This window comes from Genypterus blacodes, unplaced genomic scaffold (assembly GCF_046128005.1).
Source record: "Genypterus blacodes isolate CSIRO-AG114 ecotype Tasmania unplaced genomic scaffold, CSIRO-AGI_Gbla_v1 ptg000245l_1, whole genome shotgun sequence".
In the NCBI taxonomy this organism is placed as follows: Eukaryota; Metazoa; Chordata; class Actinopteri; order Ophidiiformes; family Ophidiidae; genus Genypterus; species Genypterus blacodes.
Window position 1 is genome coordinate 151,380 of NW_027467042.1, and position 22,850 is coordinate 174,229.

Sequence of the window (22,850 nt, forward strand, 5' to 3'; positions counted from 1 at the left end):
ATTTAGTTATTACGAAGCCAGTTGATTCCTACAAATTAACAAAAGAGCACAACACTAATTATCCAGTTATTACCTCTTTATTTCAGGCGCTCTCGGTTGAGTTTGCAGCAGGCAGAGGTCTGGCAGCTCTGTCAGCGCTCGATACCCACAATGCAAAGCTAAGCTAGCAGCAAAAACAACAACAGGCTACTTGTGGAGCAGGCAGCTGCATGGAGAGCGACAACAACGACGAGCAGGATTTCATGCATCCCGCCATCGTTTCCTGAACCCAAATGCATTTTAGCTTTATGATGTGAGTACTGTAGCATTCAAAGTGTTCCGCACCCACTGAAGATATTTTAAGACGTTGCTTTAAGGGGAATTGTTTGCAGGCTAGCTGGCTAGCTCGCTAGCGATCTGCGTCTCTCTATGTTTGAGTATCTTCCGGCAGCAGCGGTGCCATGAACAGTGGACTCCCAGCTTCACCTGCTCCGCTCGGGGGTGCCGGGATACCCAATGTCAAGGTGAAGTTTTGCCGATACTACGCGAAAGACAAAACCTGTTTTTATGGAGAAGAGTGTCAGTTCTTGCATGAAGATCCGTCCATGGCGAGCATGTCCCTGCACGGCGGCAGCAGTCCCGTCCCGATGTCCATGACCGGGGGAGGCGGGACACCAGCGGCGTATTCTCTCGGCGGTTCAACGGCGGCCTGTCCGGGAGCTGGGGGGGGAACCGTTGTGCCTAAGAAGAGCGAAGCCCTGGGGCCCGCAGGCGCGTCTCTGGAAGGACAGCTGCTAACCAGTGAGTAGAAGCGCGCTGAAGCGGGGCCTGGAACGGGCTGAACAAGTGTGACTTTACCTTCTCGCCCCGGTGGGCTTTGTTCAAATTTAGCTCGGGGATTCATCGAGGCCTATCCCCCCCAAAACAACGTGGGTTCCGTTAATTTAATGATAAACACAACTTTTCAAGCGACTAGCGCGCAATATGTTTTTTAACGGTAGTGCGAGTAGTTTGACTTCCATGTGGCGTTTGTTATTCTTAGTAATAAGCAGTTATCAAGCTCGTTCGGAGGAGGCCTGGCTTGTTTGTGTGACAGCTGTGAGTGGGCACAAATCGGCGACCCACTCACATTAGCCGTTACAGCTACTCCCCACAGCAGGCTACAAGTCTCCTCCACCTGGCTGCTGTAACCGGAGGAGTTTGAAATTTGTCTTTACAGGTTTATAAGAGTTTTCGTATCAGTGTATCCGCGAAATGATGCTTTCTGGGAACTGAAGTGTCCGTGCCTGTATGTTACTTTAACGTTAGCCAACATTAGCACGCTAAGCTACCTGTGCACGGGGCATTGTTTTTGCTTCGCGTCATTCCGCTTTTCCCAACGTAAACAAACGACAAGTAACTACCAGTCACCTGCAAGCGCTAATACATACATTTAACCACGGTGTCGGCGATAGTAGAAAGTTGCATTTGTCACGGTAATGTATTCGACAAGACACTGATTGTGCCCCGCGGTTGGTTTGACTAGTGTATCCATTAATAAGCGCGCTTGTTGGCAAAGTGGACACAGTGTGAAATAATGACATCAGGAATACTATGTAAGTACTTCGTTGTCAGTTCCATCAGTTAGTAGTGTGTGTGTGTGTGTGTGTATATAACTGTGCTGTGTGTTTGTGTCCTCCACAGTCCCGGGGATGGAGGGCGGAACTCTGAGCGATGCCAATCTCACCAACTCGTACTTCAGCAGCAGCTTTATTGGGGTCAACGGGTTTGGAAGCCCCGCAGAGTCTAAGTACTCTATGATGCAGGTAAAATAAGCAGAGTCAGAGTAAGCATGTGCTGTGGGGGAGAAAAAATACATGTCAGTTTGCCCACTAAATAAATAAATAAAAATCTCCTGCACCTCTTGCTCTTTTTAGCGAATGACTACCAGCAGCAGCTCACCCAGTCTTCTTAATGATGGTGCCAAGAACTTCAGCCACAGCGCTCATGGTGAGACCCCCACAGTCCTGTACGGAGCAGTAATCAGCCCCTCAGCCCCACTGAGCACAAAAGACGTCTCAACTCTTTTTACTCCTGTTCCACAGATCCAGTGAACTCTCCGACATCGTCACTCTTCAGTGATTTTGGTGCTCTAAGCATTTCCCAAAGGAGAAAGGTGAGAAGGTGCACAGGCTCACTCGGTGGTGAGAAAGCTGACTTCACTACATTCATATGAGCAGGTACTTCAAATCTGACTAGGAGAGGTTTATGCTCCATACTCATTTGCATCTTGGATGCTTCTCTCTCTGTGTGTCACCAGGCTCCAAACCCGACAGCAAGTGAATTCATCCCAAAGGGAGCTCCACGGATGGCCGCCATGGCCCAGTCCCCTGTCCAGGCCTTCCCCTCGCCTATCTTCCCACATCCTGCCCTCAGCAGTACCACAGCTGCTGCCCTGGCTCCAGGTCAGGATATTTGGAGAATAGCTAAAATGGAGTCTATTGATTGGCCAAACATATCATGTCTTTGCTTTTACTTTCTACATCTTTGAATTTTTACCTACCTTATAACTCTGAAAATGTAAATGTCCTGTTGTAACACCTGAGACTTAAGAAACAGAACACATCTTCCAGGCTCCTCACAAGCATTTCACACGATTGCTGCACACACTTCCTCAACATCTCCTCTTTTCTCCAATTTTAGGAATGTCTCTCTCTGCCGGATCGTCTCCTCTCCACTCACCAAAAATTACACCTCACACCTCACCCGCCCCTCGCCGGCGTAGCCACACCCCCAACCCTGCCAACTACATGGTGCCCACGACTGCATCTGATCCGGGCCCCCACATCATCCAGAAAGAGACTGTGGGGGGGACCACTTACTTCTACACAGACAACACGCCAGCACCAATGGCTGGGATGGTATGTGCTTCAACCGGCTACTGCCGCTGCAATGGAGTCAGGATTTAGGATGTAGTCTTTGTTCCTATCCTCACGTTTGTCTGTCTTTTACACAACGTTGAATGTCCACAGCTTTGGGAATCCCATGCAATCAACACAACGTTCATGTGCAAAGCAGTGCATTTGTTCTTTGTAAAACGATACATATGAACACAGCAGCAGTTTTCATTTCTTAATAAATAGGAAGTCTCCTGTTGCTGGTTTCATGCAGGTGTTTCCTACCTACCATATCTACCCCCCTACTGCACCTCATGTGGCTTACATGCAGCCCAAAGCCAACGCGCCGTCCTTCTTCATGACCGATGAACTTCGACAGGTAGTTTCCGGAATGCCCTCTACCTACAGCATTACATATTACCTCCTTTTATCTGATGGCAACGTCTGACGTCACGGCCCGTGTGTCTCTTCCAGGAGCTGATCAACAGACATCTGATAACCATGGCCCAGATCGACCATTCGGAGAACCCAGGTACAGGATTTGAACCTTGTCACAATTCTGGGTTGGCCTTTCTCCCGCCTCTGCCAAAAGCAAATGTTTAACGTTTACTGAAGAGAATACATTTTCCACACAACAACATTTCTTTGTGGGTCCCCTGAGGTGAACAAGTCTGTTGCAATAAATATAGTGTGTGGTCTTTGTGGGTCTTCCTTTCAGCACAACCAGACAACCTCAATTCTTTCTGTCTCTACTCTTCAGCGCGCGGATGTCCTATTTAATGATGAAACATGTTTGCGTGTTAAACTCTTTACCTGAAACTGCTTGTGTCTCTGGCAGATGTACCATCTGAGGTGGACAGCTACCACAGTCTGTTCCCCCTTGAGCCCCTTCCCCCTCCAAACCGCATGCAGAAGACCAGCAATTTCAGCTACATCACTTCCTGCTACAAAGCAGTTAACAGCAAGGATGACTTGCCTTACTGTCTGAGGAGGATACATGGTGAGAAACAGATAACTATGCTTGCTTCCAAAGCAAACAAAGGGACTGTAATGTTTCCTGTCATCTCTTAGCTTTAAACTGATTTTGTTGTGTACCTTGGATAGCACTTAAAGGTGGTAGACAGGTTGTTGTGATTGTAACAACTTTTTAAAGGTCAGTGTGTTTTATTGTGCATCTTAAAACCTGTTTAATCCTTTGATCGGTGATCTTTCAGGTTTCCGCCTCGTAAACACCAAGTGCATGATGCTGGTGGACATGTGGAAGAAGATCCAGCACTCCAACTCTGTAACGCTGAGGGAGGTCTTCACCACCAAGGCCTTTGGAGACCACTGTAAGTCTGTGTGTGTAAGCATGCATTTGTTAGCAGATGGAAAAGAAAGTAATTCAGGATAGCATAATGTCTGAATGATATATGTTATTGTTGTTGTTGTTGTTGTGTTTCTGGTTTATCTGGATTCAAACTCTTCCTCTCTGCGTTTTGTTGCAGCCCTGGTGTTCTCCTATGACTTCCATGCTGGTGCAGAGACGATGTTCAGCAGACACTTCAATGATCCAGCAGCAGACTCCTACTTCACAAAGAGGAAGTGGGGTGAGTTGGTCTTTGCTCTGTTCCTCCTCATCTCTAAAATACACCCAGCATCACTTCAGACTCCCCGCTGCAGCCGGGACCTTTACACCTTCTTGCTTATTCATACATTCCCAAATGCAATGCATGCACGTTATTCCCAGGGGCGCAAAGCCTGGGAATGTCTTTGTTTGCATTTCCACTATTAATAGTGAAAGACTTCATCATTTGCATGCATCAAAGCCAATGTTGGCTACTAAAACAGAGGACATGTTCTCAAGATAGTTCTAAAAGTGTGGAGGTCTTTTATGCATGTCTGGACTCTGCATGTTGTTGTAGTTTGGCAGTTGGTCTGTATACAAGTGAGCAAGAGCGACGTGAGGACCTGAGGAAACTGTGGCTGAAACTGATCCTAGTGCAGGTGCTGTGTGGTCTCCACAGACAAACAGAGGAAGCAAAACCGTTCTGTGTTCATGCTGTACACCTTACCTCACCTCACCACAGCAACAATGACCCTCGCCACGCACCGAACACTTGCACTTCCACTGCAACAGGCGGCGTAAACACAAAGTGGGTCAGGTTCATTTCTTATTTGCAACAGATAACACCTCGTCAAGTCTGGCACTGTTGGCGTGGTTACACACCCTAATACTGGTGCGGGTGACGGCACGCCCACCTCACATTGGTGTGAAGAGTTATACAGCACTGCGAGGGAAAACAAAGTTGTACACAGATAGTTCCCACACTCAATCGCTTACATTTAAGTCTTTTATTTTCGAGTCACGTTGCAGTTTGCTTCCCGTGTGATGCTGAAGGTTTGACTGAAAAGCAGTGAGGTTTCTTACTCGATAAAGATGTTAAAGAAATGTTGAAATATGTGTTTGTGTGTGTGTGTGTGTTCTCTCCCAGGGCAACATGAGCCTCCCCCTCCCCGGCAGCATGCAGGTCTGCTCCCAGAGTCGCTCATCTGGGCCTACATCGTCCAGCTGAGCTCGGCCCTACGCACCATCCACACCGCCGGCCTGGCCTGCCGCGTCATGGACCCCAGCAAGATTCTTATTACTGGAAAGACCAGGTACTGCATGTACGCACACACACAGCCGTCATGACCGCAAATTGCAGAAGGCGTAGATACGATTGACTGCAAATTCAGTTTAGCGTTTAGAGTATTTTTAGTGCAAGCTTCCTTTTTTCTGCATCACACACACACACACACACACACACACACACACACACACACACACACACACACACACACACACACACACACACACACACACACACACACACACATACACACACACTCTTGATAACATTGGCCTCTGTCTCCACAGGTTACGGGTGAACTGCGTTGGGGTGTTTGATGTCTTAACCTTTGACAGCAGTCAGACCAATCACCTTGCCCTGATGCCACAGTACCAGGTACTTCCCCTCGGCCCGTCTGCTTGAGTCCATATCTACATGCTATAAACCAGGGTGGGGGGGGGGGGTCCTGCACTACAGCATGCACTAATGCAGAGGGACATATCTCCTGAACTAATGGTGCATGGGAGTATTGATTGTACGGGGCTTTGTATCATTAATATGCATATATATGTCATATGTGTATTTTAATTGTGTGATGCGTCCTCTCTGTCACGCATAGCAAGCAGACCTTGTGTCCCTGGGCAAGGTGGTGCTGGCGCTGGCATGTAACTCTCTGGCTGGCATTCAAAGGGAGAACCTGCAGAAGGCCATGGAGCTGGTGTCTATCAACTACTCATCAGACCTCAAGAACCTCATCTTGTAAGAGGGGCTTGTCTGATTGATTACCTGACTAAAGATGTAGCATGTGTTGCTGTTATAGTCGCTTTTTCTCACCGATCAGAATTTACAGCTGCGGAGTGGAATTCCAAAAAAATTCATGGGCACACACACACACACACACACACACACACACACACACACACACACACACACACACACACACACACACACACACACACACACACACACCTGTGGGATGTGGTCAGTTCATGTGTTGAATCGGTTACAATTAATAGATTCCGAATTTTGCACAACCCTGAATGGCATAATGAGGAGAGATCTGTAGTTAACTGGAATGTTCTTGTAATATTCCCATATTTACATATTGATGGAGTGTATCAGTTGTTCTCTGCGTCTGTTCCTAACAAGCAGCTCCATGTGACCACGACAGTCTCTCTCCCCGTCCCATTCGCAAAACAAAGCACACACATGTCCAATTAATACACAGTGTGAACCCCACAGTTATGACATGTCCGTATGTAACAAGACACAATGCTGGAAGCTGATTGGCCAAGTGATCAAAATATTGCATCTAAACCTTTTTGAGTCTCATCAGATTTTGTGTGTGTGTGTGTGTGTGTGTGTGTGTGTGTGTGTGTGTGTGTGTGTGTGTGTGTGTGTGTGTGTGTGTGTGTGTGTGTGTGTGTGTGTGTGTGTGTGTGTGTGTGTGTGTGTGTGTGTGTGTGTGTGTGTGTGTGTGTGTGTGTGTGTGTGTGTGTGTGTGTGTGTGTGTGTGTGTGTGTGTGTGTGTGTGGCGTGCGCCCCCACAGGTATCTGCTGACAGAGCAGACTCGCCTGCGCAGCGTCAATGACATCATGCCGATGATCGGAGCCCGATTCTACACACAACTGGATGCCTCACAGATGAGGAACGACGTCATAGAGGAGGACCTGGCCAAGGTAAACAGACGGGCCTCACCTGTACATTTAGACCACACAGGAAGCTTTTCTCTTTGATATGTTGCTACAAACAGCAAGTACCGCTGCACTGCTGTTGTTTATTCCACTCCTATTTTGGTGAAGTAATGAGCACAGTCACACTTACTGTAGCTAATGTTGTAGGTACAAGTGTACAGGATGTTTACGCCTTAAGGTCTCTTTCTGTATTCGAGTGTGAAACCGTGAACCTCGCCTGATCTCCCTTCTCGTGCCCCAGCTTCCCCTTTCTCCTCCGTCGCCTACGCACCGACCACATGAAGCGTCGCTGGGTGTTTATGACTTCATTCCAGCAAATGGCCTTTTTTTGAGATCTGCTGGAAGGAAATGCAGCTCGCTCCAAAATGTGGCCTGAGAATGAAGCGTGTTCTTCTGACAGAAGTGTGACAGCATTTCCTGTTTACCCTCACACATTTACACTTCATGTGTGGCCTGCACGTCTCTCTGCGTACAGGCGATCAAGGCAGTGTGTTAGATGAAGGACTTGATAAGGAAGTCATGGAAGCCTCTAGAGTTATTCTCCTTAAGCCAGCTTCATTTAATAACTGCAGGGCTCATGGTTTTTTGCATAATAACAATAGATTTTGAAGCGTTCGTAGAGACTAAATGCACGTCAGGCATCAATCAGGTGTGGGTGTAGAAAAACAAATGTGCAGTCGCCAGCAAAATCATTTCTTTAAAGCCGATTATCATCAATCAACGGTAAGGAGGAAGTGTCTTCATGTGAAAGCAGCATCTGGGAGTGAAAGCCACAGGACAGATTTCATTTCTTGATTGTTCCTCTGGCGTCATCCGGGCGCTGTGAGCTGGACTTGTTCTGCTATCTCAAAGGAGGCCATAGTTTGAAGCTGGGTTTTCTCCACAAACCATGAAGGAGTTGTGAAATGTCAGGCGTTTGTGCGACAGGATGACATTTGTCGCCCCTGACGCCCGCCCACCACACAAACTATGTTCAGTGTTATAATTTCAATGTCAACGAGTGAGGCCACAAATTTGCCCCATTTTAAAAGTATAAGATGTCATGCTTCAGATCATTGTTTATTTTGCAGGAGGTGCAAAATGGCCGTCTCTTCCGCCTGTTGGCCAAACTGGGCACCATCAACGAGAGGCCAGAGTGAGTACGCCTTCATTAAGATGCGTCACAGTGAGCGAGCGTGTCCAGCCGTGTTAACACTCTGTGTGTGTGTGTGACAGGTTTCAGAAGGACCCAACGTGGTCGGAGACGGGCGACCGCTACCTGTTGAAGCTTTTCCGAGATCACCTGTTCCACCAGGTGACTGAAGCTGGGACCCCCTGGATCGACCTCAGCCACATCGTTTCCTGCCTCAACAAAGTCAGTCAGCTCCATCCTTTAGCTTCAAGAATCATGTCTGTATTGAAGTTTTACATTTGTTTCTAACACTGTGCTGCACCGTCTCACACACAGCTGGATGCGGGCGTTCCTGAGAAGATCAGCCTGGTGTCACGAGATGAGAAGAGCGTCCTGGTTGTGACCTACTCTGACCTGAAGCGATGCTTTGACAGCACCTTCCAGGAGCTGCAGGCCGCCGCCTCTGGCTCTCTGTAGCGCCCTCTCCGGGCCCCGGCTGGGACTGCCCGGGGCCCGGAGCTCACAATTGCACTACAGCGGAGGACCGGGCTCATGGAAAATGACATCGGCATGGCGACGGCAGAGGGGCAGGGCTTGCTGAACCTCAGTCACATACACTGACCCTGTCAACCAGGAAGGCTTTTTCTAAAGTGTATTTTTTTTAGTTTTCTTAAACCCCCCCACAGCTGAAAATTGAAAAACAAAAAAGAAAAGGACAAGCTGTGAAGCTGTGATGAGTATGATGACATTTTTTTAGATTTGGGGAACAAAAACGTGAGATACGAACCGTGTGGTTTCCAAACTTTGCTTTTATTGTTTCTTTCTACAAGTGGGATTTATTTTTCTGAGGAGGATGCACTAAGATTTTAATTTTTTGGTTCATTTTATTTTTTATGAATTTGTGTGAGTGGCCTACAGGGTGTACAGAGAGAGCTGAAGTCACACACACAAACACACCTACACATACACACACACACAACATGAACACCAGAGCAAACTCGAAACGAATCAAATCCAGCTTTCTGTCGACTGCGCCTCCTCTCCTCCGGCTGGAGACCGCACCCCTTCGTTCTGACGCACTCGGAGACACGGGGGGAACGCCGCCCAAGGCTTTGACACGAGCTCCTGTTTTGTCAAACGGCTCGGCCCGCATTTGCCTTGGTCGTCGGTCCCCCTCGCAAAAGGACAAACCACTTGGGCGGGTGAGTAGAGAGGAAAAGCCAGGATACGCAAAAAGGATTTCTGACACGCTGGTTCAGGAGGCTTGGGGACATGCAGCTGACATGAGGGATGAGGGAGGAGGGAGGGGGTTTGAGCTGGGTAATGAAACTTGGTGGTTACTTTTGGCACTGAGGAAGGGGTGTCTTCTCCCGATGCTGTCTGCAGTGTGTTGGTTACATATGCAGCAACCGCCCTTGGTTCTCGGACGCCACGGGGACGCACCCCGCTCGAGGACGGGGTCGTTTTAGTTTGGCTGTCCGGCATTGGGGCCTGACCTGTGGGTGGGACTTGTGTTGAGGTGGAGCCACAGCTGCCTCTTTTGTGGAATGTCTTTTCTTTGATTTTCCCGCCCGTCCACCCAGATATCTCCCTCGTCCGTCTGTTTTTTTCCCTCCTCTCCTTCCTCCTCTTATCTCCTTCTAAACTTCCCTTCCTCTTGGGGTGTTTGGGTCCCTCGACATTTGAGGATAGGTGATATTTTCTTTGTGACGGATTTTGTAGCTGCCTTTTCTTTGCTCGGCTGTCGTGCAGGGACGCACGTTGAGATCTGGGAGAGCAGTGCAGTTTATTTTTCCTCAGTTGAGTTTTTTATACTGTGGACCAATTCCAGCAGGGGTCAAAGGGTTTTAGGGAAAAGGGGAGGGAGGGAGGGAGAGGGAGGGAGGGATAGAGGGTGAAGGAAAATAGGGAATGGGCACCGACAATTTTGTTTTATTTGACTTTTAAGAACATGAAAAACGTGCTGGAGACACAGCAGTGACATCACCAAGCCCCCATGTCTGTGACACTGGAGTCGGGTTTGGCTGTCGCACTCGGATGGCTCGGATTTTTCTCAGGATGACGAACAGCTGGAGGGGCCCCGGTGACTGAATGTGTTTAGCTGTCACTGGCCGCCCCGCGTCCAGTCAGAAAGATGAACTAGTGGCGTGGGCGGGGGTCGTTCTTCGGATGGGGGGTTTTGGAAACGACGCTGTGAGGCATTTCATGTTGCCCTTAAGCACAGTTCAATATTAAGTTTAGCGACTTGAATCTGTCGTGACGGCAGGTTATTTTTATTTACATCAGCGTTATGCTTCCAATTGAAAGTGTCCAAAGTGTAAAAGGTGCAAACCTGCTTCAACCAGGCAGAAAACTGGTCCAAGGTATGCCAAACCTCTGATCTGTCTTAATCTGCTCTTGCCTTGTTCTCAGTAGCTGTAGAGAAGGTAAAGTATGTTACAATTACACGTATGGACCATATTGTCAAATACGAGAGGAGCAACGGCATAATCAGGTCGTGTTTTGGCCAAATTGGGTTATTTACCTGAATTTAATCAGGTTCTGGTGGAAGTGGGTGGTCTGTACTTGGGGGCAACAAACCTGCAGAGTGCTGGCTGCGTTAGATCATGTACTACTTCCTTGGTTTTAGTGAAACGGACAGAAATATATTTGGTGAATGTGGTGCTTTAGAATACCCTCAAAACAAACAGACGCAAACACACACACACATATATACACACACACACACACCCCAACCCAGCCTACACAAAGTCAGTTTGCATATCATGTATCTTACACATACACACACTCCGGTAATTAGTGACGACTTTTTCCTTCCCTACATCAACACACCTACAATCACCATCTTAGTATGTCTCATGCCCCTCTTGTGTTCATTGTCTCAAATTTTGCAATATTTGTGTGTACAGCAGTATTTTAATAAAGAATACCAAAAGTGGTCTGTGTCGTTTTTTTTTTGTCATTGGTAATTGTGCGTCTTGCAGCTTGGAAGTAGTAATTTGGTATCTTAACATGATGCGCTCATGCAGCGTCTACAGCAGGGGTCACCAAAATCACTATAAGCAATAGATGAATCAACTGGTGATGCACAGGAGAGGAGAAGAGAAGCTCATCTGACCTTAAAGGAGATGTTGGCACAGAGGGAGCAGTCTGAAGTAGGTGGTTTGTATTACCACAGAGGGGGCTTCCTTCCTTATAGGTAGAGAGAAGAGAGCTGTGAGTCAGAAGGACGATTATCCTGTCATGTAGAGGCTGTTTGAAATTTTAGAGCTCTAGTTCTCACATTCACCAAGATATGGGCTTTTTACAAAAATGACCAATTTGGTCCATGGTTACGCTGTCGTTTTGAGAATTTCGACCAAAATTTTAATGTGCCCCAAACTTACAGAAAATGATCCTCATGTCATGTAGACGCTGGTGTTTGAAATTTTAGAGCTCTTGCTCTTTCCTTTGCCGAGATATGGGCTTTTTTGTTTTTTTTTTTTTACAAAACTGACCATTTGATTCAATCAACCAATGATTATAACAAATTAAAACATTGATTTAGATAATTGTCCGTTAGAAGGTTGTAAGTAAAATACTTGACAAGGTCTGAAAAAATACAACTACAGTATATCAACGAATAAAATGTATTTAACGTATAATAGAAGAGACTTCTACATACAAATAAAAATAATGAAGTCTCATCACACAGCAGGTATTCACATACATACAAACATACAAACATACAAACATACATACATACATTCACATGTCTAACGTAAGAATTTTGTTTTTGTATTAAATTATTTTTAATTTGATGAACAACCTCATTTCAGTTTGAAGTCAACTTACTTTACAAATTCTACTTTAAAACTAACATGTGACTGATGTCAAATTCAGCGATACATGCCTGACTTCCTGTTTGAAGCATTGCAAGCCAATCAACGATACACGTGACGTCACGCAACGCTCCCAAATTCAATTTTGTTTGTTCATTAAAAACAAAACCTCTTTATCGGCTATTTCATTGTAGAACTGCACAAGTTATATGTTGAATACAAGATATTATTCAGTTCTTAAAATGTATCATCTTCATTTACAGTGAGAGATCACAATTAGTCAATGATTCCCCAGGCACCAGTGGACATTAGTACTACTAACCAAGTATTACCTTTTATTATTCATTATATGAAGTTATCCAAACTATTAATCAGATATCCCGGTGTCAGATCCACCACTGGACATTGAGAAATTGGCTAGCAATCGATCGATGACATAGAAATTGGAGAAAGTATGATATTTAAAGAGCTATACTTAGTGATTGTATAATAAACACGTGGATGGGGTTAATAACGGGACTCGATGAGGCGCAGTGTGCAGCCTGTAACCATGGCAACGCGGTGACCCGGTAGCTGCAGCCTAGCTGTGCTTCTCGGGGACGTCCCCCAGGTGCTAAACTGCTGTAATTAGCTTTGCCATGATGCCCCCGCGTCGCAAATTAGTGTGTAGGTGATATTTTAAGCACTATAATCGAGATCCGCTTGTTTATTCGTATGGACGCTCCAACATGATGACATATCGGGTTAAAGTGCCGCTACAAACCGCTCAGATATCAGATGGAAGCTCGGATAGCAGCCGGCACGGCCCAGACCCAGCTGGATTCCCCCCGCACAGAAACTTCAGACCTAATGTCAATCTAAGGAGGAAATTTCCTACCATACAACCTTTGATCAGTGAGTACACACAGTGACGGAATGCTGCCCGGATAACGGCTCGGTTCCGTCCATTCAGGTGTACTTAGCGTCTGTTCGTGCTCTCTGACGGGCAGTTTTGTGTTGCAGGGTCGAGGGATGATCGTTCCTTGTTGGGCGAATTCATAGTTGGAGGGTAAGATGCTCTTATTCTGTAAAGATCCAGAGTAATAAAGTCTTATTGTGGAGGTGCAGCCCTGCTTTGGGAGCGAGTGACGGCACTCAGGTAGCTTCTGGTCCGTGTCTGGGTCAGGATGCTACTAGAACCTGAAACACAGCAGAGAAAACAGTAAAAATAAAAATCCATCTTTCTGGACACCTGCCCCAAATTCAACCATTTATAAATCCTGCATTGTTAAGAATCCACATAGATCCATACATTTGAAAGAGTGGCAGTAAATGGCTTCCTGTCTGATTTGTGCCCAGGTCCCATAACACACCCAAAGACTACAGACTGGAGCCAGAGACCAACAACCCGGAGCAGGACATCTATGGGAGGCATTTTGCATTTGATAGAAAATGTAAGAATGGCACAATAATACGTGTTTATGTTTAATCTTTTATTATTGATACATGTATAAGGTCTGATATGAAAGCCCAACATGAATATTTACATTTTCATTTGATTTTGTGAAGGCGTTGGACCCAAAAATGAATTCCAAATGTTGCTGGAGAATGTGGGTCATATTGAATTTGAGACTTTTGCTGGGATTGTAATACAACATAACAACCAGCAGATGGGGGTGTCGTCGTCTGTAAGGAACAGTGAGGTTTCTTACTGTACTGTAGTTCCATAACTTGACTAAAGAAAGTATTGATTCTTGGGAACAACATCCAGGAAAAGCAGTGAACTCCTCCTGAAAGCAGAAGATATTAACTATTTTTTTTAACATGTCCTCCTGCAATATACACATGTTTAACTATCATATTTCTTTTAGATGAGAGGTTAGAACGGACCAGAACTGTGATTGCCCCAATGCCAAGAGACTTTCACATGCCCAGACCTGGCAACCTGCACCATTTTAGCCTCCCTAAGGAGCTTTCCCACAGCCATGCGGTGCAGCCCTTCACCCTGAGGTGAGCAGCGTGTTTACATCACTCAGGCCAGGGATTAGAGCTGCCATGTCCATCTGCATCTCCGCAGATGGCAGCATCAATTAGACTGATTCACATTCTTAAAGACGACAAATAGGGAAGCAAAAATTATTAATTATCCACGCATAATTATCTGTCTCTGCTTGCCTTTGAAACATAATCAGCTCAAACTAATGCTGCATGATTATGGCTAAAATGATTGTGGTGATTATTTCACAATACACAGATTGTGAATCATGTTTAGTCAATTACCTCTGGGAACTCTTTAGTCTGATGGCACTTAAATGTGATTATGATATGATTGATTGTGTATCTTCATGGTTAAAGCTGTGTTCTCCTTCATGTTTAATCGTCACCGTTTTGTCCTCCAGTTACCCCAACAGATATGAACTAAGTACGAGTCCAGCCATCCTTTTCCCCTCTACTTTAGTCCTCAATGGCAGAAACACTTTCTCAGTCGATAACTGCAAGCTCAGCAGGTATTTCCACACATACAAAGTAAAACAGAGCCCAGCCAATCAATATTCCTATCAGTTATCTCTAATGACCCATACGCCTGTTCTACCGCTCTTCCGTTCTGCAGGCCTAAGCTGAATTATCCAACCTGCAACCTATTGACTGTTAAAGACAATCAGAAAAGTAAGTGAAGAACCCGGAGCTCTCCTGAGCACACAGTACGTACGTCCTCAGGTATTTGTTGTGGTCTTGACATGCCAGGTCAGAACTCTTTGTACCGCTGTCAAGCCTCATCTGGCCTAGAACCCATACAGCTGTTGATGACATTGATTTATACTCGCCAAACATGTCACAATTTATGGATTTTCTCTCTTTGAATAAGCTCCATACCTGCCAGGACTCTCCCACCCTGAGGTTTGTGGTCTGTAAAGCGGGTCAGTTTGAGAAAGGGAGTGTTCGGTGTCATAACCTCAGTGTTGAACTTCTGTTTCATGTCTTGGCCCTCGCTTACTTTTATCATCTGTCAAGGATATAACACATCACCTGAAACAATAGAATTTATTATATCTACACAAAGCAAATATAGATTTTAGTATAGTTTTGTTTTTATACATACCTTCACCGTCACTGTCTCCTCTCCCTTTCCTCTCCTTCTCATCCAGGCCCGTCCTATGCAGACCCAACGGTCGGAGCCTCTCGTTCTTTCCTGCACCGAATATCCGAGCTGTCCTCTCTGGAGGGCGACACGGTCCGACAGGAGAACCTGAAAAAAATGAGAAAACCCAGAAAACCGTCCTGACATCAACTGTTCCCCGGCTCCCACAGGTCACAGATCAGAACCCTCCACAGTGTGCCAAGGCCATCTGAACTAAATAAACCACTCAGGGCAGGGTGTTCGTTTCGGTGGCTCCTTCTAACTGCTTGTTTGTCCTCGGCAGTGTTCGTTTGCTGCTTGGCTTGGCTGGTTTTCACATTTTGGAATTCCTGACCTGTGCTCCTTTCACAGTAGAGATTTATAGTTTAGTTTTACGAGCTTAACATTACCAAAGTGTTTACTACGGCAAATTGTAGTTTACCGTGATAATAACAATAAATGCCGATACTGAATATGATTACATATTTTTTATACCGTCTCATAGATCTTTATAGTTTCTACTTAACATTTGCATGAAAATATATTTATTAGAATTGTTATTGGCCTGTAGCTGGTGCTGTATAACACCAATACTCTTGCTGCATCAACATCTACTACGTTTCACTTGCATCTAGTCAAAACCAAGTTTGAAGGCAGCATTTAACGTTTTCTTGCAATGGCATTGTGCATCATAGTTCAGCGACATCTTTATTGTGCCTTTGTAAATGTCTTCCTGAGAGTAAATAAATGTATTTTTTGTTTACTCTGGCTTTGCTTCTCTTGTTCCCACTGCAGCAGAGACCGACGAGGAGCGTCTCACCCTCCTTCTGGCACATACATGTCATCTAGCGTAGTTATCAGAATGCCTAAATGATTACGATGAAACATAATCTGCATTCCGTATCTGCAGAACAGATAGAAAACTGTGCCCCCAGATCTCAGAATGTGGTACTTTCCCACATAGCACATTGTGTTGTTGCCATATGGAGGGCAGCTCCTCATATCGCTGAATGCTCTTGTTCATTGTGCTTGACAAAGAGGGCAGTCATTGCCAATTGTCTTTTTGCTTATGAGGAAATTAGAACTGGTCATCATTATTTATTGAGCTATCATTTATACTCATTTAAGTAAATTAGGTAATTGAAAGTTGTTCTAGTCGCACAAAGAGTTTCAATCTAGTTTTTTTGCTGCTTTTCCCCAAACCCAAAGAATCTGCTGCTTATATGATGCACATACGCCAACTTCCCCTCAGCACAGAGCCTCACAGCTGGGGTCATATTATATAATGATCGTACAAGATGATATAAAGCTAACTTTTAAAATTGTAATCCCTCCATGTGTGTATTGAATAGGATATGTGTCTCAGGGTAAGGAGCCAGATGCCCGCCTGCAGGTACGCTACAGCAGTGAATATAAAACTTATCCTTTATAGTGCAGAAACAGCAGGGCTCTAATAACAAAGAAGTCTGGAATTAACTCTGAAATGCTTTGTTTTAATATCCTGTCCTTCAAAATAGCCAATATTTGTATGACACAAAGTTCAAATGTACTTTTCAAAGGTCCCCAGTAAACAATACAGGCTTGTGTGACTGATGTTTGTTATACTTTATCTTATTTTAACATACAGAATGGCACAAATAGAGACAAAATAGCCACATCGCTGCCATGTGAGGGAGGACAGCAGAGGCTCAAGGCTTCTTGATTATCTGAGAGGCTCAAGGTTTTGTTTTAATATTCTTATGACATTTCCTTTGACATTAGATTGGACAAAGTGGATACTGTGACTCATCAGCCACATCACCAGGATTTGGGGGATTTGGAGTTGCGACATCAGCAATGCAAAGTGTCTCCTGAGCAAAGACAAAGCAGCAGAACCTCTTAAAGTTGGATCTAACGCTGTCAAAAAGTTGTAAGTTGTGTCCTGCCTTCCCCCTGGATAGTGAGGTGTGTGTTTCAGGGCCACACGGTGACCTAGAAACAGAGCCATCCCCTTATTCATGCTAAGTGAAGGGGCTGTATTCACGCTCGGGCAGGGGGCCGGGTCTCCCTCTCCTTGCGGGGTTTTTTACCGTCTCTTTCAAGTGTAGCGAAACAAAATGACCTGGAACAAATAGTCAACAATGAGGTCTTTAATCAGAGCTGCACAGGGGCCTGCCCACAAGTGGTTTATCGTTTCACTGCCGATTTCGGGCAATTCCTCACAAAACAGGACAGCGCCAGGCGGTTAGTCCACTCAGTGTGCATTCAAAGACATGAAAGGACACAAAAATGGAGACATTTATGATATTTGTTTTGTCAGCCGGATCAAATTATAGGAGGAATTTCCAGCAAATGGTGCAAAAATGCCTCAAAGGGAGATTCATGCTTCAGATGCTCCCTGTTTCCTATTTACTGATTATCTTTTTGATCGCAAACGATACTAAAATGCTGACTGTGCTCTTAGTCTAACAGCTATATGATTTACTCTAAGTTGTATAGGAGCAGAGTTTGGTTCCCAGCTGATCCAGTGCTGATGAAGAATAGCCAGACTGTGTAACTGTTTCACCTGACTGCTGCTGTGCCAGCTGACTCTTGTCTGCAAGGATCAGAGAATGTAGCCTGTCTGCCAAATTAGAACGCTGCCAACACCCCAAATAAAACATAAAAAAGCCCCTCACAATATTTGGATCCACTGGAAAGGAAAACAGCCAGCTTGCATTTGTAGACAAAGATCAATGTTGTCTCTTCAATATTCATTTGGATCATATTTACTGCCCCCGTACCAAACTACTTAAAGTAACTCACAATGGATCTGAAAGTTCATCCATCTTCTGCTTTTCACTGAAATTTGTAACAGGATTATTTAGCGCCACGCTCTATATTGACACATTTACCGCCCGCTGATCAATAAATGGACGATTGCCAAGCTTGTTGAAGTGCAATCTTCATCAGGTGAATATACCAGACCCAATCTACTTAAAGAATTAACATAAAACCTCCAGCCAATCAGTAGAGAGTCGCTCTTTATCGCCGCCATAACTCGCCCGCTGATCCATTCTCCCCTCTGTGCAGGAACTCGTTGTTAAGAGATCTTGAAAGATAGTCGCACCGAGATCAAAACAAATGATAGAGCAAACAAGTCAATGTCTCCAGAAGCTGCGGAACTGCGTGTTTGTGTGTTCAACTGGGGACACGCAGAGGTCAAATCTTTGTGTTTGCCATCATAGAAACCCTCAAACTATGTCAAATCTATGGCAACGGAGCTTAAAACACCGCAAATATTCCCCCGCTCCCTATCTGGAACCCCGAGATAATACAACGTCCCAGACAAATCTTTATCACTGAAGCATGTTTACATAAAAGCCTTTTACAGCTGTCAGGTGCAGCTTTCTTGATTATGCTCCCATAAATTCTCAGAAAAAGGAGTTGCTTCACCTCTAAACGATCTGTTCCTGCCAGGTGCCGACACGATTACAACAAACACGTCAAAGCAACACACAGACATTTTTGGAATGACTGAAGTCTCGGTTCGCGGTCGATGTGAAGGGTTTCCAATTTCTCCACACCTCAACCATGCGCCCTTGTTAGAGCAACGCACTTAAACAAGTTCTCAGCGCGCTATTAAACTTCTGTGTATGATTCATGCAGTGTGCAGTGACAGACGCAGTAATTATCGCCGCCCCTCGGGAGTTTAATCTCCCTGACAGCCAGGGGTCAGTCCTCCTCCTGCTCCTCCTCCTCCTCCTCCTCCTCCCCCGCCTGCCATTATTGCAAACTTGCCTGTTGATTTACATTTATATTAAACTTACCATGGCAGGATAGATTACTGATGAGGTCGCCATGGTGATGTCCGGAGAAAGGCATTATCAATAGGCTGATCCTTAGCACGGTTGTATTCTTGTGGCTCCTGGAGACGCGTCCTTGTCCAGATGAGCATGTCATCGTCCATAAAACACCAGACGGGCAGTATAACCTGTCATTAATGGAGCGTTGTTAATGCGGTGTACTCTGCGGCTCATCATCATAACACACAGCGTTCAAAGTTTGATGCTAAAACTGTTACTGTGAAGAGCGAAGGACTCTTAACTCACTCAGGGTCATGGAAGTTTTACTGTCCCCCCCTGCTTTTTCACCTCTCCTCCACTGGGGCCTGGTTGTCGCTTGATGAATGTCTTGATGCCTGCCTGCACCTTCCAGAGGCTTCTCCCGACCCCTCTTCATCACTACACTTTGATAACAAACGAGTTTAGCTTTGAGTCATGAGCGCCGGGTGCATCTCAATGGCGTTCAGCACCCAAACGTGTCACTTCTTTCTCTGGCTGTAAATTCCGGCTACATTACCCAACCCCGACCCTTGAGCATAACCATAAGCTTAAAAATGTATTAACTTTGAGAAAATGCAGGGCAGAAATGTCCTTGCAGATTCTCCCCCCTGCAGCTGGACCATTATTCTTCTGCAGTTCTTTGATGGAGGAACACGTTACAAAACTCCACTCCATCTCTGATTCTAAAAAGGCCTAAAGACCAAACTCCTTCCCAACACTCTCACACACACAGAACATAACAAATTGTGTATTGACTTTTCCTCACCTGCTACACTGTGTATAATTTATAGAGGTAACAATGTGTGTACATGACAGCAGACCTGCTCGTACATCATGGCAGCCGTCCAACATCTGTAGATACAAAGAGCTGTGCTGCACTCTGACGCCTGATGTTAGGCACAGGAAACACAACCAACCTTTCTTACTTTGATTGGACACTGATTGGACCGTCCCACCCGTCTCACCTCTCAAACTTCCTGTCTCCCCTTCACAGTGGTACTTTTCACCTGGATTCACCCGAGCGGTGGCTGATTCGTCTCCAGGCTCCGCTCCGTCCTGACAGTCGGGCCAAGACAAACACACGGCTGCACTCTAAGTAATGACTCATGCCGCCATTCACAAAGAATAAGATGAAAGTCTAACATGGACAAATCCACACCTACTGAAACTCGGATGTGGACTCACACACTCATTTACACTCTCCTCTTGGCCACACACACACACACACAGACAAGCACACACAGGGAGTGTACAGATGCCCGTATAGAGGAAGGAAGTAAGGAGACAGGCAATAAATTCAGGGGACAAAGACTTCCATTCATGGGACAGACACACCACTGGAGCTCGGCCTAATTAAGCCTTTAATTGATTGATTAAATATTTGTTAAGGTCAAATATGTCTGAGATCACCTTATCTTTTTTAACATTTACATTTTGTATTGTGTAATTTTTGAACTTCTTAACTTCTGAGAGTCAAATTCATGAGTGGTGACATCATCGCCTCACCTTTACTACACGTGGCAAAATGAATCCTAGCTTTGTCAAATAATGGTTTGCAACTATGGCAACCCGGGTCAGTTGTTACCATGGGGACAGCCACAGTTTGAATTCCACATATAGGCGTGATGGAGCTTGGAACCACGCTGCCGTCTCCTTGACACCCAGTGTCACGTTTTTATGTCCAACCAATTTCTCTGTCTCTGTGTGTGTGTGTGTGTGTGTGTGTGTGTGTGTGTGTTTATAAATGTCATGTATTCTGTACTCTGACATGACAGCTGGTGACAAAACTTATAGACCGTAACATATAAAGTTACGACACACACACACACAGACACAGACACACACACACATAAGAAACCTTGATGTGTGTGAGGGTGTGTTGCTGTGCTGATTGTCTTTGACAAGTGCACAGTGAGGGCAGGAGGTCCGGGGTCGGGGCCTGTCAGATGTAAAACACACAGGCTTTGATGTCCGCTTCCAAACACGCTGAAGCCATAGCAAACTTTGGGGCAGCGGTAAATCTTGCATCAGTGGTCGGATCAAATCAATACTGAGGCTCTTCACTGCAGTATGTGTGTGTGTGAGTGAGTGTGTGTGCAATTTAGCGGTCAGTGATCCTCACCTTGTTCACAAAATAAAGGGCTGAACCTAACTGGATTAGCATTCAGCACAATTGGAGGATGTTGGTATGTATCTGCTGAAACGGGCTTAATAAGGTCTGAGCTCCTGTTTAAAACTAAAAAACTTTAAATTGGTGTTTATGTTTAAGTTTCATTATGGAAACTTGGTCTTGGTTGACTTCAATAGAATATGTAGCATTTGCAGATGAAACGGATCAACTGTAATATCTAATGCCTCGGACACATGCAGTGATGCTGATGCTGATTATGGTGAAGATGAAAGCTGTTACTGCTGCTTGACCTGAGCGTGATGAGAAGGAGAATCAAAGGAGCCAGAGGGACCCCCCTCTGCTCCCCGCAAGTTGTTTTGCAAGAAAGCCCGAGTGAAGTATCCGTAATATTCCATATCTGTGTTTGACTCACCACCGGCCTCGCTCCCGTCTCACGCTCCCGTCTCACTCTCCCGTCTCACTCTCCCGTCTCACTCTCCCGTCTCACGCTCCCTGCAGAGGCCTCATTTGTTTCTGCTGAGATGAAGGAGGAACTGCTCAAATAAAAGCTTGACCCTGCTCGGAGTTCACAGCATCCTCAGACATTCAGGCTCCCCGAACAAACACGAGTGTGCAAAATAGTTTTTACCTGCATGGGTCTGACTCTGTCCTGCTGTCAGCATGAAAATACTGAATTATTAGTGCGTACTCATGGAAATGACATGGAACTGTAACTGTAGCTGTATGTGTTGTATGTTGAAGTGACAACACACGTCATCACATGTGGGAAATCTATTACACATACATACAATATGTAATCTTGAGTCTCATCAAATTTTACTTAAACATGTTAAACCTAAATGAACCAATTGTATCTTTATGCTTGATAGTTTTATGTATGACCTTATATGTATGTGCGTTTACTTCTCTCTGGTCTCTGGTCTCTGTATGAGTAAATATATAAGTAAGTTTCCCTGGATTTGTGTAAGATTTTTGCACTCAAAGCAGCAAATCAATCTTGTTGATCCGTTGTCAGTGGATCCAGTGATGAGCTACAGCCTAATGGGACGAAACAATCAGACCGGCTGTGAGACGTCAGAGACTCGCCTTTGTGTGAGTCTATGAATTAAATCTGTCATCAACATATTGATGTTGATTGTCAGAGGTTACACACTCTCAGCCCTGCACACACACACACACACACACACACGCACACACACACGCACACGCACACGCACACGCACACGCACACGCACACGCACACGCACACACACACACACACACACACACACACACACACACACACACACACACACACACCTGTGGTATGCATGCAATTTCACTTGTAAGCCATCAGTGTTGCTTTAAAACTCAAAACAAATATGCCTGCCTGTCTGTCTGATAGAGCCCAGTGTTTACCAGGAAGTGGAGGACAAATCGTGTCTGGTGAGCTCGGGCCTCTGTTAGATTACAGAGGGATGAAAAGAGAACGAGAAAGGGGGAGAGAGGTGAGAACCAAAGGGTGGCTTTACAACACGCAGCGGGCCCCCTGGCACAATTGTCTGGAGCCCTGCCAACTGCACCGCATTCCTACCTCTCTTCTGGGACTCGGAGGTCTGTGGTGGCAGAGAGCGGCGCTGACCGGCATCAGGGCCACGGCAAGACTGCAGGGAGAGGGAGAGAGAGAAAAGGAGCAGGAGAGTAAAGCCAGTAAAGAGGAGACGAGGGAAAGAGAGCGAGATAGCAAGATAGAGAGAAAAGAGGCAG

General features: G+C 45.6%; 2 protein-coding genes across 2 annotated transcripts; both read left to right on the forward strand.

Moving 5' to 3' along the window:
• Positions 1–88: 88 nt before the first annotated feature.
• Positions 89–11,190, forward strand: pan3 (poly(A) specific ribonuclease subunit PAN3). The gene is made up of 18 exons (XM_076171295.1): positions 89–780; positions 1,663–1,784; positions 1,896–1,968; positions 2,064–2,134; positions 2,279–2,423; positions 2,662–2,879; positions 3,130–3,234; positions 3,330–3,387; positions 3,694–3,855; positions 4,070–4,186; positions 4,343–4,444; positions 5,330–5,495; positions 5,755–5,842; positions 6,066–6,205; positions 6,997–7,126; positions 8,212–8,276; positions 8,357–8,495; positions 8,589–11,190. Exons 1-18 carry the CDS (start codon positions 441–443, stop codon positions 8,727–8,729), a joined length of 2,382 nt encoding a protein of 793 aa, XP_076027410.1. The 5' UTR covers positions 89–440; the 3' UTR covers positions 8,730–11,190.
• A 1,077-nt stretch (positions 11,191–12,267) lies between these two features.
• cunh8orf89 (chromosome unknown C8orf89 homolog) lies at positions 12,268–16,531 on the forward strand. The gene is made up of 7 exons (XM_076171321.1): positions 12,268–12,967; positions 13,076–13,121; positions 13,412–13,506; positions 13,924–14,062; positions 14,452–14,559; positions 14,664–14,719; positions 15,199–16,531. Exons 1-7 carry the CDS (start codon positions 12,802–12,804, stop codon positions 15,333–15,335), a joined length of 747 nt encoding a protein of 248 aa, XP_076027436.1. The 5' UTR covers positions 12,268–12,801; the 3' UTR covers positions 15,336–16,531.
• Positions 16,532–22,850: the final 6,319 nt, after the last annotated feature.

Excerpts from the sequence above, each read along its gene's own strand:
- cunh8orf89 (XM_076171321.1), top strand. The coding sequence starts at position 12,802 with ATGATGACATATCGGGTTAAAGTGCCGCTACAAACCGCTCAGATATCA. Across the intron at positions 13,122-13,411 it reads GGCGAATTCATAGTTGGAGG|GTCCCATAACACACCCAAAG; the intron begins GTAAGATGCTCT and ends ATTTGTGCCCAG. Across the intron at positions 14,063-14,451 it reads GTGCAGCCCTTCACCCTGAG|TTACCCCAACAGATATGAAC; the intron begins GTGAGCAGCGTG and ends TTTGTCCTCCAG.
- pan3 (XM_076171295.1), top strand. The coding sequence starts at position 441 with ATGAACAGTGGACTCCCAGCTTCACCTGCTCCGCTCGGGGGTGCCGGG. Across the intron at positions 2,880-3,129 it reads CAGCACCAATGGCTGGGATG|GTGTTTCCTACCTACCATAT; the intron begins GTATGTGCTTCA and ends GGTTTCATGCAG. Across the intron at positions 7,127-8,211 it reads TAGAGGAGGACCTGGCCAAG|GAGGTGCAAAATGGCCGTCT; the intron begins GTAAACAGACGG and ends TTTATTTTGCAG.